The sequence below is a fragment of the Corapipo altera genome, unplaced genomic scaffold (genome assembly GCF_003945725.1).
Source record: "Corapipo altera isolate COAL_440 unplaced genomic scaffold, ASM394572v1 48b, whole genome shotgun sequence".
NCBI classification, from domain to species: Eukaryota; Metazoa; Chordata; class Aves; order Passeriformes; family Pipridae; genus Corapipo; species Corapipo altera.
The window spans coordinates 4670485-4685922 of record NW_020884884.1 but is presented as its reverse complement, the minus strand read 5'-3'; the positions used below and the strand labels follow the sequence as shown (position 1 = coordinate 4685922).

Sequence of the window (15438 nt, the reverse complement as noted above, 5' to 3'; positions counted from 1 at the left end):
TTAGGCTTGGTACAAGATCTACTTACTTCTCAAGGCTGCCTCATCAAAATCGTGTTCGAGTGAGTTTCTGACTGTAAGTTTATAGACATCTGTTGTTTGTTTTGAAGTAGGTGGCTTCTGTAAAGGCAGTTGGAGCACACTTGAGCCTGTTATGTTCCTGATGACTTTCCAGCTCTCTGAGCTGATGGCACTAATGCTGGATGAGGAAGGTGTCACATACGCTTACACCAAAGAAATGACCGTCTTGGCTTTGTTTCCAGCTGTGTCCACATGCTTTCAGAAGCGTGGTAGTGTTAATTATCCTGTGCAAGGTACATATGTATTTTCATTGCTGCGTGCAGAGTTTTGGAGCTTTTGGAAGACAGGTCTGTAAAGGTTGTGTAGGATGGTTAAACAATTCTCCAGGAGCTGAAACCGCCTAGAATTCAAATTTTCAGCCTTTTTAAGCATTCCAAGTATACTAGGTGATAGAAACTTTGGCTCACAATTATAACTGTTCCTTTGTTTTGTTAGCATGTCAGAGCACTTTGAGGTCAACGCATTGCTTCAGGCCTAGTGATGGAAAAAAATGCATTAATCAATAGCAAACCACCAACTTCTAGGCTAGAAGTTAACTGTGTTTTATGCAAAGTAGTGCTTTCTCTGACTTTGGTATAGGGCATAGTTTTCATTAGGACAAAAACAGATCATGAGGCTGAAATTGTGGAAAGAATTTTTTGTAATAAAGAAGGGAGTCCTATTTATATAAATTGTTCCTCTTTTTCAACTTCAACTATTCTTCAGTTATATCCATTATGGATCTGTGCAGTCTGAGCTGTGTGAGAAACACAAAATTAACACTGTTGCTTATTGCTAGGTTTCAATACCTTCAGGCACCTGATGAAGCAACAACGCTGCACAATATGGTCAGTCTAATTCGTGTAGAAAAGTACAGGATCTCTTCCATGTGGTTTAGAAAGCGAATATGTTCGTTGCTGGTCCATCCATATTGCACATTAACATCCAAAGGGAGATGATCCATTTACTCTCTCAGAGTTTTGGAATGTTTGTTTACACATGTGCAGCAGTTGTGGCTGGGCAGAACGAATATTTATTTGGTTTAGGCAGCATGAACCTTGTTGCATGAAGTATGTGATTCCTCTTGAGTCACAGTGGCCACAAGCTGTATTCCAGATATCTGTGTTTTGTGTTAGGTATCTACAACTTCTAAATAAGCCGCTAGTGCCTTTGAAAGCAGACTGTGAATGTCAGTTTTTCACTGCTCCGTGCTATTTTAATGTTTATCCAGTAAACAGAGCTGGAACAAAAATTACACAAATTACTGGAACCTTGCTAAAATGACTTTGACTTTTAACCCAGAAATGCATATACAATGAAATGCTGGGAATACTTTGGACAACTAGATGATATTTTTGGATATACTGAAAACAAACCAACTTGTGTCTAATTACTGGGATTATGATGGGCTATGATTTGAACTTGTGATGGAGCCAGGGATGCAAACAGGAGCATGCTTGACAGAATGCCAAGAAGACAGTACTTTATGAAAAGGGAAACAGCCATGGCATTCCACCAGCGTGTTTCTGGCTTCCTTTACTTGTTTGTTGAATGGCACTTATGAAGACAACTTCTGTTACCACACAGTAGCTATTTTAAATTCTTTTCACTGGTTAAGTTCTCTGAGTAGTGTTTCTCATTGATAGTAACAATCTCTTAGACACTTCATGAGCTATCCACTAGATGTGCCTGACTGGAGCAACATCTTTAAGGAAACAACAGACCTGTTTTTTGAGAAGGTGCACTGGGGTGTGAGCGGATATCTACAGGGAAACCCTGAACGTTGTGCCGGACCTCACAGGGAAAGATTGGTGACAGGTTGACTGATGGAACTGTAGTTCTCCCTTGCCTGATCTCAGACCTCTGTGCTCCTGTGGTATATAATCACTTGCCTTATTTGCTGTTGTAGTTTTATACTTCCACTGAGGCTGGAACCAGTCAGGTTCCTGCCCTGGTTCCTACCTGAGGAGCCTGAAAACCATCTCTGTTTCCAGCTATTGGACTGTGAGGATGCTGTAGGACTATTTGGGTCAGCTTTTTAAGCAACAGTACAAAGTGCTTCCTCTCTCCTAGTGCTTCTTGAAATCACAGCTGCTGCTTTAGAAGAAAGGTTTGTGAGAGGACTTGTGTGTTGATAAGCAGCTAGATTAGGAATGGATGTTGGAAATATTGTGGTTGGTGAAAAAAAGGGCCATCTGATCCCAGTGTGCTGCCAGTGATGCTGAAACACATATTATTATGGGCTATGAGCTGTCCATAACTGTGTTGTCTTCCAAGCCCATTGCAGACCATACAGAGCTTTAGACAAGATTAGTCTTGTAGAATCCATTACTGACCCTGAGATTAGCTCAGTTGATTGAAGCATGGTGCTAATAACACCAAGGTTGTGAGTGTGATCCCCATATGGGCCATTCACTTAAGAGTTTGACTCGACTCGGTTACTGTATATATGCAGCCAGATTCAGCTATATAAATACTTAAGGTAAAGTTCTTACTTAAATTGCAAGACCTCTCTGCACCAAGAGGCTGAGAAAGGTTTGAGGTTAAGTACCTGCTGCACAGCTTAGAGCCTTGCAATAAACGTAAAGGTGAACTGTAGCAATACCTATAAGCCAACATGTAGGGTCTGATGCAGAGATGACTCCGAATGGGGTTGCTTAGCATGTGGCTGTTAAAGAATTAATTAATATGTGACCACATGAACCTTAGAAATCTGTTTTCTTCCCTCTTCTGGGGCACACAACTAGCTGCGTTGGCTTGGTGTTCATCTGACCTTTCCAAGATTTCTGAATCTGTCCTCATAGCAGTACCTTGCCAGGTTGCTGCTTATTCCTGGCCTCTTTGACAGACATCTCTTCCTGCCTGCACAGCCTTTTATCTCAACTGTTGTTAGCCAGCACTTAGCTGCAAAGTGCATTAATCTTTTTTTGACTGTTGCTGTGTGGGCTTTCTACCTCCCATCAGAAGACCTGGTAGGGTTGACACGCTTCTTCCAGCACATAGTGTAGACAGAGCAGACTGATCTGGGTTACAGAGCCGCTTCTATCCTCAGGTGAGGAAATTGAAGTCCCTGGGTGCAGAACTAAATGCCTCAGGCAGTCTAGGTGAATTAAGGCAAATTACTAGCTGGAATAGAAAAAATGCATAGGTATGTTTAAGGGCATGATGCTGCATGATAATCAGTGCTCTGATTCCTCCCCCCAAACAGTTCTTGTATATACAACTTCTCTCTTTTCACGTCCTCCTTTTCTCTTTTCCTGTCCTCTTTCTCTTTACTCTTCCAGTATCTTAAAATAGCCCCTCTAGCTTCAGAGTTGCATAGAAGAACTAGTATAGGTTTGATCTCTACAAGTGCTGCCGCTGGCTCTTCTGTTTTAGAGATTTTTGTGATTGCTCAGGGAAAGATACCATTTCCCGAAGTAGTATATAAAAGTACATATGAATTGTATTTAATACATAAGTATGAGAACTATTAGACTGTCAGGATTTATGAATCTCATAATTGGTTTTTCATCTACCTCTTTCTTTCCCTCCCCCCCCGCAATACTTTATGCTTCAAACTGTTCTTACTTGAAGGTGTCTCTGTGCCTGGGTTCCCTCTGCTCTGAAACAAAGAGTGTTTGTGGCTGTAATTCATATTTGAACTTGTCCTTTTAGTTAAGAAGGAGGACATTTCTTCTCTTCTGTAGTGGTGGCCTGAGCAACTTCTTTCCTTGCTCTGTCAGTGCTTTCCTCCTATTCCTGTGGTGCTTGCGCTGAAGGACCTGCTGATATTGTCACCATAGTGTTTTTTCATCTGTTCTAGAATGCCATCGCTTGTCCTTCTGTCTTGCAGTGCTCAGAGGGTTTTTTTTTCCTTCTTACATAGTTCAACAGAAGAATGTTCAAGGATATTTCTCATATTAAGTCTTACTTTGGTGAAACACCTTGCTGTTGAAGACTTCTAGTTCTAGTAGATAGGTGGGAAGTTAAGCTTTGCCTCCCTGAAATAATGTGTGCTGGGTGACTGTTCATTTTATTTTTTTTCCAGTTAGTCACACAAGCACATGAAAAGCTACCACCACCTTGTGGATTTAACATGAGGATTTCTCTATAAACGGGTGTTTGTTGGTTAGCATTTCTGGAATGTTACAATTCTTATTATCTGGAGTGTTACTGACTCCTGCTTTATTGGCCACTCAAGCACATTTCACCCACACCATTCTTCTATGTAGTCTTAACTTTGGCATAAATACCAACTTTTTTTTTTTTTCCCCAGAAAAATGTTTACCTAGAAATGTTTACCTAGACATTTACATGACAGGTATGTAACCACAGGTTTTCTACAAGATGCAGAACTGGTAACTTCCTAGGAAATGTAGATCTGTAAGTGTCTCAATCAACCTGCAATGAAGACGATGTATATAACATATAGACATAATAGTTATGAGCACACTGGAAAGCTGGAAGAAGAATTTGTAGGTGCTCTCTCACTGTCACAGATTTGTGCTTCAGCATGAAAGGTTTAACTTTTCAGTGGCTTTTCTTTTTGGTTGATAGAGTGCAGTGCTGTTCTGAATCTTCAAAAAATAAGAAAGTGGTTCTGATAAGTGTGTTGCATTTTAATAAATTTTGACTCTCTCAAAATGTTAAGAAAAAAAAGAGGAAAAAAAATCACCTCAAGCTGTTTTACTGTAATGGGTTTAACTTTTGTCTTGTTTTTTAATATTTACAGGATTTTTTTCAGCTGCAGAATTTGACTACCACCTCAAAGGAACTCATTGTTAATATAATATATAGCATACTAGAGGCGTTGAGCTAGTGGGCTTATTTCACAATTCCAAACTCCCACCTACTGCTAAAATCTATAGCTCTTCCCTTGATGCTGCAGTGTCCATCTACCTCAGCACCTGCCACATTTCACTTAAGTAATTGTTTGAAAATTAAAGGTTACCCACTCTCCTGTGAAAGTTGGTGGAGACTCGTTCCAAAATCAGCAGCTCTTCCCCTTCCTGAAATAAATTTTGGGGTTATAAAACTGTGTCCAAAGTCATCACAAACCTGTGCTGGATTATGAGTCGCATTGTCATTTATGGTGTGCCTGAGCTTTTGTTTGGCTATTATGGACAAAGGAGTCTGCTTCACATGATGTAAGAAGTGTTTGCCCTAAGAAGAACAGAGGTCCTCTTGAACCAATTAGGCAAAAATAACAGCTGGGCTACCCACTAATAAGGAAGGTGCTGCTAAACCTCTTTTCATTGTGAGAAGAAATAAATCTTTTAAGGCTTACTCCCTTGCATTTTTATAGAGAGCAATTCTTTGAAAAATTCAGCAATCCAGCTGGGTGATATGTGCAGGAAGACTGTGAAGAAGATAAAGAAACTTTTAAAAATAAAAAATGGTATTATAGCTGTTAGATTTGGCAATTATAAATGTTTCATTGAAGATTTCAGTATTTAGAGAAAGTTTTACTGTTTAAATTGTTAAGAACGTGGAGTTTGGGGTTAGCACAACAGGCAGTCTCCCACAAGTTCCTTGTAGCTTGTTCTGCAAGAGGACATTCCTTCCTGGAGCAAATCTCTTCTGATATCTTCTTTAAATAAAGGCAGCCCACATATATTTTTAGTAAGTCTGAGAGAAAAGCAGGAAGAGGAGGTTACAGAGGATTGGGACAGGTAATGCTAACTTTTTAGCCTTACCTTTTCTGTGAAAATAACCCCATCCTGGCCAAACAAATAGTTAGGTAGGGAGACCACCTATGTTGTCCTGACAGATTGACTCTTCCTGAGAGAATCTCTAACGCCTCAAGGGGGATGATATGGAAGTGGTCAGGCACAAAGAAAGGAAGGAGTATCTAGAATTCTTGTGTGGGTGCTACATACTGTGATTTACTCTATATTACTGTGATTTACTGATTTTTTTTTTTTTTCTGTGTATGGTAGTGGCAAGTGGCAACTAGAGCAATCTTTGCTATGTCCTGTAATATGTCCTGTAAGAGGCATATCTTCCCCAGGACTTCATCCTGGATCTGTGGAGGAGAATAGCTATAGACCAGAGGAAGTTTGACAGCCCTTCTATGCATCTGAGATGTGTTCTGTTAGTACCACAGATTATTTCGGGGAAAAGGGCAGATTTTTTCCATGGTCTTTACTGCCCAGGTGTTGTTTATTTGGTTTTTATTGTTTATTGGATATGACCCCCTTTCAATAGCTTTTTGCTATTAATATCTGAATGTAAGTAATTTTCCTACGTGATAGAATTGCAGAAGGTTTGATGCATGAATAAACAGTTAACTGAGCTGAACACTTTGACATTGAGTTAATTAATCTCTCAAAGGTGTGTCCTCTTCTGTTGTGCTCTGAGATGTGAGTAAAGACTTTTTGAGCAGAAAACCAACAAAAGTATATGCTACTGCTCTCTACATTGTGGAAATGCTGCTGCTTTGTCTTTTTTCATTCGAGTCAGTGGACTATGGGCAAAAACGAGCAGGCAAGTCACAGATGAACTCAATGGCACAATTATTCTGATATTTGTGGTTTTCCTCTATTCAACCCTCAAAATAATTTGAATGTTCTTAGGAACGTCTGTCTTTGTAAATATATTGTGACTGAACCATCCTTAGAAATAAAAACTGAAGAAAAATTTTAAATTATTGGCTGCTGTCCTAATTTCCTGGCTACTGTTACTTTGGTCAGTGGGTGGCCTGGTCAGCCTTTCCAAAGCCAATTTTCATTTTAAGATATTTTTATTTCTTTGAAATAGGCCAAACCTTTGGAAAATGAGGGAGCAGCCTGCTTGTACTTGTGTGGATGAAGGCTTATATGTGCAACAAAGTAGCTGTAGAGTTTTTATATTCTGTTTTCAGTAATAGTAAACAGAGCATCTAAAATAACCACTTGCACATTGCAACAAACACATCATCATTTGCTTAAAAAGAGTTATAATTACAGTTGACGAAGCATGGACACCATAAAAAATGCATTAGTTTGGCTTGACACATTAATTACCTGTTTTTGCAGATGTTTTTATATATTGTTGTGTGAACAGTTTACAGAATAATTACAGGAAAGTCATATGGAAAATAAACTAAGTGGGTGGTTTCTCGCCTTAATATTTTCATTCATGTGAATCTGTGTGAGGCACAGCTGCTCCGTAGCAAATGCAGAGGGAGAGAGAGAGACGGGGAATCTTGAGGGGGTTTTTATTCTGAGGTCTCTATGATCAGCCTTGCTGCACTTTTATATCTTGCTTTAGCAGTGTAGTTTTTAAATGTGTAAAATGACATTGCTGATTTAATCCCAGTGATCAGGAGAGGGGAGAAGCTTTGATCCTGATCAGATGAAACATAAATCTTCTAGTATCTAGGAAAATAAATGAAAAATCAATATTATTTTAAGCAGGATGATCTTTTATGAGCAGTTGTAAAGATTCATCAAAGCCTTTGACACAGTTTAAACATTTCCTGTTTGCTGCCATTTAAAGAAAAATGCCTTTCAAGTTTAAATTGTAATTAGAGAGATACCTCTTTAGATTATTGTGGGCTAACCACAGAATGGAAATAGGAGCTCAGTATGCTCAAGCAATTTTTAAATCAGAAGTTCCTAACTAGGAATAAATTATTATTCCTAATTTATTATAAAATAAAATAGATTCTTTTGAGAATATGCATTTTGCATAACTGAAAACACTATTCCATGACAAAATGTAACATTGCATTTTAAAAAAATAATGCATAAAGTCTGAATCACAGCTTTAACATCTGTCAAATATAAGGATTTGTTCTAGTACTGTGTTTTAGTGATTTATTTGGTTTTAAGTGAAAAGTTCTATGACCTCAAATTTGACATAAATGCTAAAGATTACTTTGAGTTTAATGGGGTCTTTATTGTTACTCCCTGTGTTTGAGGCTTTTAAAGTAGTGTTTATTTGTTTATTAAATTAATATGCTGTGTTTATTTACAGATTTTTGTGGGATATTGGCTGTTTAAATGGGAATTCGTATAGGAGTGTAGTCTTTTTCATTTTCTTGGTTAAATTAATGCAAAGAATAAAAAGCTAAAATCCTATTTCCATAAATCCAATTCTTAAACACTCACCTGTTTAAGTATTCAGAGACTGAACTGTTAATGATCTTATTCACAAATAAGATGCAAGAACTTGATGAATAAATCTTGTTTAGTGAATCCACACCCTTTATATGGCTAAAGATTTTAATGAGGCAACAGTTTGCAAATGTTATTTAACAAATTACTCAGGAAGGAAAAGTAGAAGGAAAACTGAAATTAATGTCTTGTGAAAGTAGGGAGAACAAAGACAGCTCTAAGGGGACATCCTAGCCTGTTTGCGTTAATTACTGTAAAATTACTGAAACATTGAAAAAAGGCAATAAACATCCAAAGTAAATACACATAACTAACAATTAAGCGGTAAGCTTGACTTTTATGATAGCCTTAGACACTAACCTAGCAGTTTTCTACCAGTCTGCTTGAAGGAAACACTGGCTGAAGAGTTTATTGTTGCTGTGCAGATGTCTTGTTTTCCCTGAGCGACTGCCACTTTGTGTGTCAGAGAGAATGTGGGTGCTCACTAGTGGATCGGCACAAGAAAGTTTTATGGTGCATTAACATCATGTGCAGAGATGAAAGTAAGAGCGTTAGTCACGTTTTAAGGAATTGCAACACACACTTATAAAAAAATACTGTGTATCTATTCTCTTCTGATAAAGACAAATTCAAGTTCAAACAGTTGAGTGATGTTTTTTGTTTTTTTGTTTTAAATCCTGGATGGGAACAAGACTGGCAGTCTCATGTAGTGGAATCTAGGTACAAAGTGCCCTCTGTCTTTAGAATGAGAGAGATTACTGAGAAATTGATACATATTCATAATATTGAATACTAAAGTGTGCTGAATTTCTTACTGTTCACCTTCTTCCCAAACCAAGTGTACACAAAGGTTTTTGCAGAGCAGGGCTCTGACTCTCTATCCAAGGAGGTGACAGCACTTTTTCCTCCTGCTGTGAGGTGGATAGTAAGATTTACAATAGATCGCTTACCACAGAATTTGGAGTAGATCCGAAGTCTCTTCTGCTTATTCTTGATGGAGTCTGTGCGATAGTTCTGTGTGTTCAGGTAGTCTCTAGTCATGATATGAAAGAAGTGGGAATCTCTATTTTATAATGAAGTCAGAATGACTAGTGGCACATCATGGCAACATAAAGTGAAAAAGTGACTGTGCCGTCTTCACACTCTAAGATTTTTTTAAAGCAAGAGCAATAATTCATTTTCTCTTGTTTGGGGCAGGGGAAAGACAGGAGCTCTGATAGCTTACAACAGAGGAACTTTCCATGAACTTTCTGAAGAAATATTGTACTTAATTTTTAATTGTTCTCTGCCATCTAGAAAGTGTTTTGGGAAAACTGAACAGACAATCTGCCTATTTAACCCATCCAGGGTTAAAGCTAGCCAGCTATGGTTGACTGAAGGATTCAGAGTGAGTCCTCCTGCCCTGAGCTGCTGGAGACACACGGCTGCAGCTCATCTCTTCTTCAGGTCTTGCCAGTTGTGAAGCTGAGTGCAAGTTGCTGAGGGGCTTGCATGTGTGCACACATGCTTTGTATGGACATGGTTCACCACAGATGGATTGGCACAGGCAGAAGGATATGGCCTCTACAGGCACCTGCGTAACCACTGGCAGCATGAACAACCCAATGTCTTTTGAACTATTGCTGGTCAGGGAAAGACTTGCTGTTCAGCTCTCTGGTAGCTCTCCCTGAGGTCCATGGTCCAGCTGTCAGACACTGTGTCTGACTGACCTGCTTATTGGTCTTGAGGTTTTTTGGCGTATCTTATGCACAGAGAATAAGGAGCACAGTAATGCAGAGAATAGTGAGAAAGAGTTTTCTAAGAAGGTGAGACAGGCGCTGCTCAGATACAGGGTTCAGTCAGAGTAGCGTATTGACCAGCAGCCTGCTTCTTCACAATTTACCCATGAAATTTCCACCTCTTTTCTCATGCTTGTGCCCCACATCCACCTTGACCCTCCCTTCAATCATGCTCTTAAAAATTTCACAATGTCTTACACATTGCCACAATTGCCCTCTGAAAACCTCCCACAGTAGATTTTGAATGCAAGCTTTTACACAGTAATTTCTCCCTTGGAAATTCCATAATAAACTTGCTCTTTTTTATGAGACTCATTCTTGATAACCCACAGTAATTCTGTTTTTTTCCTTATCAGTTACCAAGTTGCTGGTTGAACTCCTTCAAGGTTACACTCATGTTCCTTTCATGGCCCGTTGATCAGTGTCTTAGGAGTTTCAGCCTTCCTTATTGACTGTTATCTGCTGTTAGTTAGGATTTGTGTGTTTAATTTATTACCTCTCCTGTTTCTTGCCTTGTCTTTCATGTTGAGTAGCTGTTAGGCAGATAATCTTGCAGTTCCTTGCCCTGTTGGAGCATCGGTTTGAGAGGTGCTGGCTTGCACTTGGCAGTGCAGAGCCCATTGCAGTCAAGGCTGTGCTTCTGCAAGTCTTGGATGGCCTTCATTAGGGCTGGAAGAGACTGCCAGGACTATATGAAGTCTCTGCCTCTGGGACAGTTGTCTCTAGCTTATTTTCAGCATAGTAATTTCAGTTCTCTGTTGTAACAATTGTGTCTCACAGTCTTTTTATCTTTGCCTGGCAGTTGACTGGTTGGGCGTTGTCATCACAAATTGAGTCAGTTATAACACTATACTGCTCATGATGTGAATGCCTAAATATAAACTCTAAGTTTTAGAGTGAATACAGAATTTGTGTGGTATCATGGGATTCTCACCTCTTGTAAGAGTTTGAGTAGATTAGAAATAACACGGTGGTGGTTCAGCCACCTGGGAAGTGAAGTAATTGGCACAAGTGCTTATTCCTTTCTTCCCGTGTTACCCTAAGTCAAGAGGCAAGGAATGCTGTGAGCAAGAGTTCTTGGGGTCTCTCGTGTTGTCTTCTGGTTTTTAATATCATTTCTAGACCTAATTTGTACTTAGGAAAGTCCATACTGGAAAGCTGAGGAAAAAATAACTTTATTGTTTTGTTGTAAATGTCTTATTCTGTCTTTCCTAATTGATTCTGCTTTTTTAATATGACATTTGGATCAGGGGTTTGTTTCAGTCCTTACTTATGTTACCATAGGAACATCTCAGAAATATTAGATAAGGCTTTTTATTTACCTTGTCTATGGCAAGGCTTAAATTGTTATTTTTGTAGAACTCTGAGATCATAGTACTGGATTTTTAGAAGATGTATGTCTGTAGGTTTCATTACGGATAAGCCAAAGGAAATCAAAAATGTAGAATCAAAGTAGTCATGTGCTTTGATTACTTAGTACCTCTCTCTTTGTAGAAAACATAACTCTTTTTTTTTCTTTATTGAGGTGAATCAAGTCCAACTCGTCGAGAAGCAGTGAAAAGGAAGACTGCAGAATACCTTATGCGTGCTGAAAAAATTTCCAGTCTCTACCATAAGTCCTCTGAAGATGCATCTGTTTCTATGGTAGGCTTTATTTTTAAACCAGAATTTGGTATAATTAAGTTGTCTTGTCTTTTAGCAAGCTTAAGGTTCAAAAACTAGCTAGAATTTCTCTTTTGAGAGGCCTGAGGAGTATTTTGATGTTGCACTTTTGCTAAGTTGCCATTCTTTTCTGATTCTTCTTGGTGTTTCATAACATTATGAAGAATTTTTGTTTTAATACAGGGCCGGTTTTCACATGCTTTCCTGCTACTTACAGTTGATGAGGTAAACATTTTTCATCATAGTAAAGAATCTAAAAATAAAGCAAAAAACCACATTAGAATGTAACATTTAATTTGACTTTTCCATGAGAATACTGCTTGACCCTGTAGGGAGTGAGAAAGCTGTTGGTTTCTTCAGCTTAGCACATAGTGGTGTATCAGAAGCGAGGCGAACACATGATAGAAGAGGTCAGATGAATTTTCCACAGAATAAGTACTTAATTGTGCAAAGGTTATTCCTGATCCTTTCAAATGTCTCTCTTGGATATGCTTATATAACCAACTCCTTGATTTTTAGTAAGTTTCTGTACTATTCCCACTTTCTTGAGCAGAAACACCCTTATCTGTACTTGCACAAAAGACAAACACAGCTTGTTCCAAGATACCCTCAATAAATTTCTACTTTGCCCTTCCCCAAACAGTTCCTTTGGGACTTATCTGTTCTTACTTTAGACTTTTACTGCAGTCATGCTAAACTGTCTGTGATTGTCAATGACTGCCCTATTGTAGTGACTACAAAAGCTACCAACTTCCTGACTCTCTACTTTAATATCAAGTGAGGACAAAAAACGCAGAAGATTATTGCATCTTACTTTGCACAGATCTAAAAGTGCTTTAAGGAGACCACTGCTGCAAAAATGGGAACAGATTTTACTTATTAAAATCTGTTTAATAAGTAAATTTAAAAAGCAAAGACACTGTTCTGTAAGGGTAGCTTTTTTTATGTTGAGAGCCCACAAGTACAATTTTGAGGATGTTCCAAATGGGATACATTTTGTGAGGTTTGGAGTCTTGCTGTTGCTATGAATTGTACTTTGAACAATTTAGTATTTTGGACTGATATGAACTCCTACCAGGTACTCTTTTCTTTGGGTCAAACACCCCTGAAAATGGGGGAAAAAAATCTATATTGAATGGAAACCTCAGCGTGTTTGGAAAGTGCAGAACAAGAGAAAAAACCCACAAGCAACCTATTTTTGCCTTTTTATAAGTTTAAAAATTAATTGTGGTTGAGAAGGAGGAAGAAATAGGTTGCATTTTTGTATGTGAATTTGAGAGGTAAAGTATTTCCTCTTTTATGCTGTACTAAGACACATGCCTTCTTTGAAGATCCAAAGAAAAGCAGATTTAATTGGAATAAGACAAGAAAAAAGAAGTGGTGAGAATAGAAAACCATTCTTCTGTGCTGAAAATCAAAATGGACAAGTTATGGCAAACATGATTTTACACAAACAAGATGTTGCACCTGGCTGATTCTCATTTTTACAAAAACCCCCTATGTTTCCATTATTTAGTTTTGGTTTTTTTCCTAAGTTTGTACATTTATTTTTATGTCCTTTATTTGCTGCTCTTCATAATGCATACATTTTACTTTTATTTTAGAGCTCTGGAATTTTCTGACATCAAGGGCAGATGGTGCTGATGGGTCATGATGGTTGTGTTGAGGAACAGCTTGTCTCTGAGCTGATAGCTGAAAGTTAATCAGGACTTCTCTCCAAAAGTTATTCTAAGGGTAGAGGTAGGAACCACAAAGAATTGACATGCTCTGTGCTTTGGCTTAGTGACTTAAGGAACATGAGGAATGTGACTCTTCCTTCATATTAATTGCTGAACAGACTTGAATTCTTGCACCGTAGTTACTGCTTATTCTTTGTACTGCCCAATATAGTTTGTGTTAAGAGTTTGCATGAATTTTCCCCCCTCATGCAGACAGTGATAAGTGCACTGAAATGACCTGCACCTATATGCAGTGTGATTCTTAGGAATACCAGTCGAGACATACAGATACTTTTTGTCCTTCTCCTAAAAAACTAACTGGGTATTGTACAAGGTTAGTGCAGGACCTGGGCCCTATTAAGACTGGAAGAGTGCAGTTTTGTTATGGTAAGCATGGTTCAGTGCAGGGAATGTCAAGGGCAGTGAGGGTGCTGAGACCATTCCTTGGAGGAGGAGGTCTGACTGATAGACAAACCTGGGCACTTAAGGCAAAGTGCTCTTGTTCATGATGTGATGTTACCAGGCAGAACTGCTTTGTCACTGTCATGGTTTGAGATAGCCCCAAAATCCGATTCCCTAGCTCCATCCCCCCTCCCACATCTCAACCTAATGTGAGATGGGTTTTTCCAGACAAAACACAACCAGACTCAGAATGGGGGAAAGGGAATATATTACAATGACTGTACAAATAAATACTATAACACATTATACACGCGATCACAACTATCTCTACCATGACATATAGTATTTACAATGGATCAGATCTCCTCTCCCCTCCAAATAAAAGTCCAGGAGGGAAAGAAGGACAGATCCCCTTCCAGTCTCTCAGGGCAGCAGTTTCTTCTAAGGCAGCAGGTTCTCCTCATCTCATGCATGCAGCAGTAACTGGATTGTTGTAGCTGGATCTGTGTTCAATACACACAAGGGGGTCTCCAAGCCCCTCGGCCCGTCGTCTCCAAAACGAGGGTCTTTCTCTTCCGTGGACTGCGTAGCAGGGACAAGCTCGCATCACCACGTCATACCACGAAGCTCAGGGGTCTTCGTGGCAGTCCCTTTCCTCAGGGGATTCAAATTCCCCTTTGCAGAGCTCTGTGCTCTGCCTCAAGGCTGCTAGCTTAGCAGCAGCAGCAGTGAGGGGGGCCAAGGTCAACCCCCCCCGCATTCCTTCTCCGTCCCGGTCCAGCTTCCCAGGACGCCTTTGAGCTTCTCAGCTCCTCTCTGCAAGTGCTGTAGCACTCCAAGGCTCTTCCAAGGAAGAGTCCATCATCTTCCTCCTTCCAGGAGATCTCAAGGAGTTTGGGGGGTTTGGTACAGTTCCTACCCCCAGAACTCTGAAGTTCTGCTGCGGGCTCTCTTCTGCTGCTTCCTCCGGTTCAGTTCTTATCTGTCCTGGCTCTTATCCAGAGTCTCTGGACACTGCCACCGCTTCTACTCTGTCTCTGTAGCCCCCAACTGGGGCTGGGGGGTGGCCAGAGGCCCCGAGGGGCTCCGGGCCCCTTTCCTTGTGGTCTCACAACATGGCAACTTCTTCTACCAACCAAACTACAACCCCTTCTCTTCCGGTGCTTGTGATATGTTTACATTTCTGCAGGAGCGCTAATTGGGTAGAACTTCAAAACTTCCAGGGGTCTCCACCCCTGGGGGTTACCACTTTTCAGCCTCTGGGGGAAAACAAGGTTCAAACCACTACAGTCACCCATGTTTGCTGTAGATGGCTTTGTGTTTCCTATTGTGCCCTTGCAAGGAACCATCATGGTGATCAGCATCAGAACTAGGCTCACATGACTTCTTAGACATGGAATTTTACTTCTTTTTCACCCACGAGACCAGGGAACTGTCCAGCAAGGGAAGAGAGAAGCTCAGAACTGCAGGTTGGGTTATTGCCCTGCACTTCTCAGCCTCTCGTATCTCCCAAAGGCTCAGGGTGCCAACCCTGTGCTGAGCCACATGCAGCAATCTCAAAAGACTGTGCCCACTACCCATACCCCAAGCTACGCATTTGCCATCTGAACACCACATGAAGGCAAAGCTCAGTGGCTTGCTTTTCTCTGAGGTCCTGGGGCAGGAGAAAGTGAGCCATTCTTTCATGGCTGGAAATGCCAGACACTTGCCTCTTCGAAGACCAGATTTCCCTAGAGGCAG

General features: G+C 39.9%; 1 protein-coding gene across 3 annotated transcripts in view; it reads left to right on the top strand.

Annotated features, from left to right (window-relative positions):
* RPS6KC1 (ribosomal protein S6 kinase C1) overlaps window positions 1–15438 on the top strand; it is an 89155-nt gene that overhangs the window by 25611 nt on the left and 48106 nt on the right. For all 3 annotated transcript variants that reach the window (XM_027641736.1, XM_027641734.1, XM_027641735.1), the window contains one exon: window positions 11442–11560. In XM_027641736.1, coding sequence (XP_027497537.1) covers window positions 11442–11560 — 119 coding nt within the window. The remainder of the gene's footprint in view (window positions 1–11441; window positions 11561–15438) is intronic.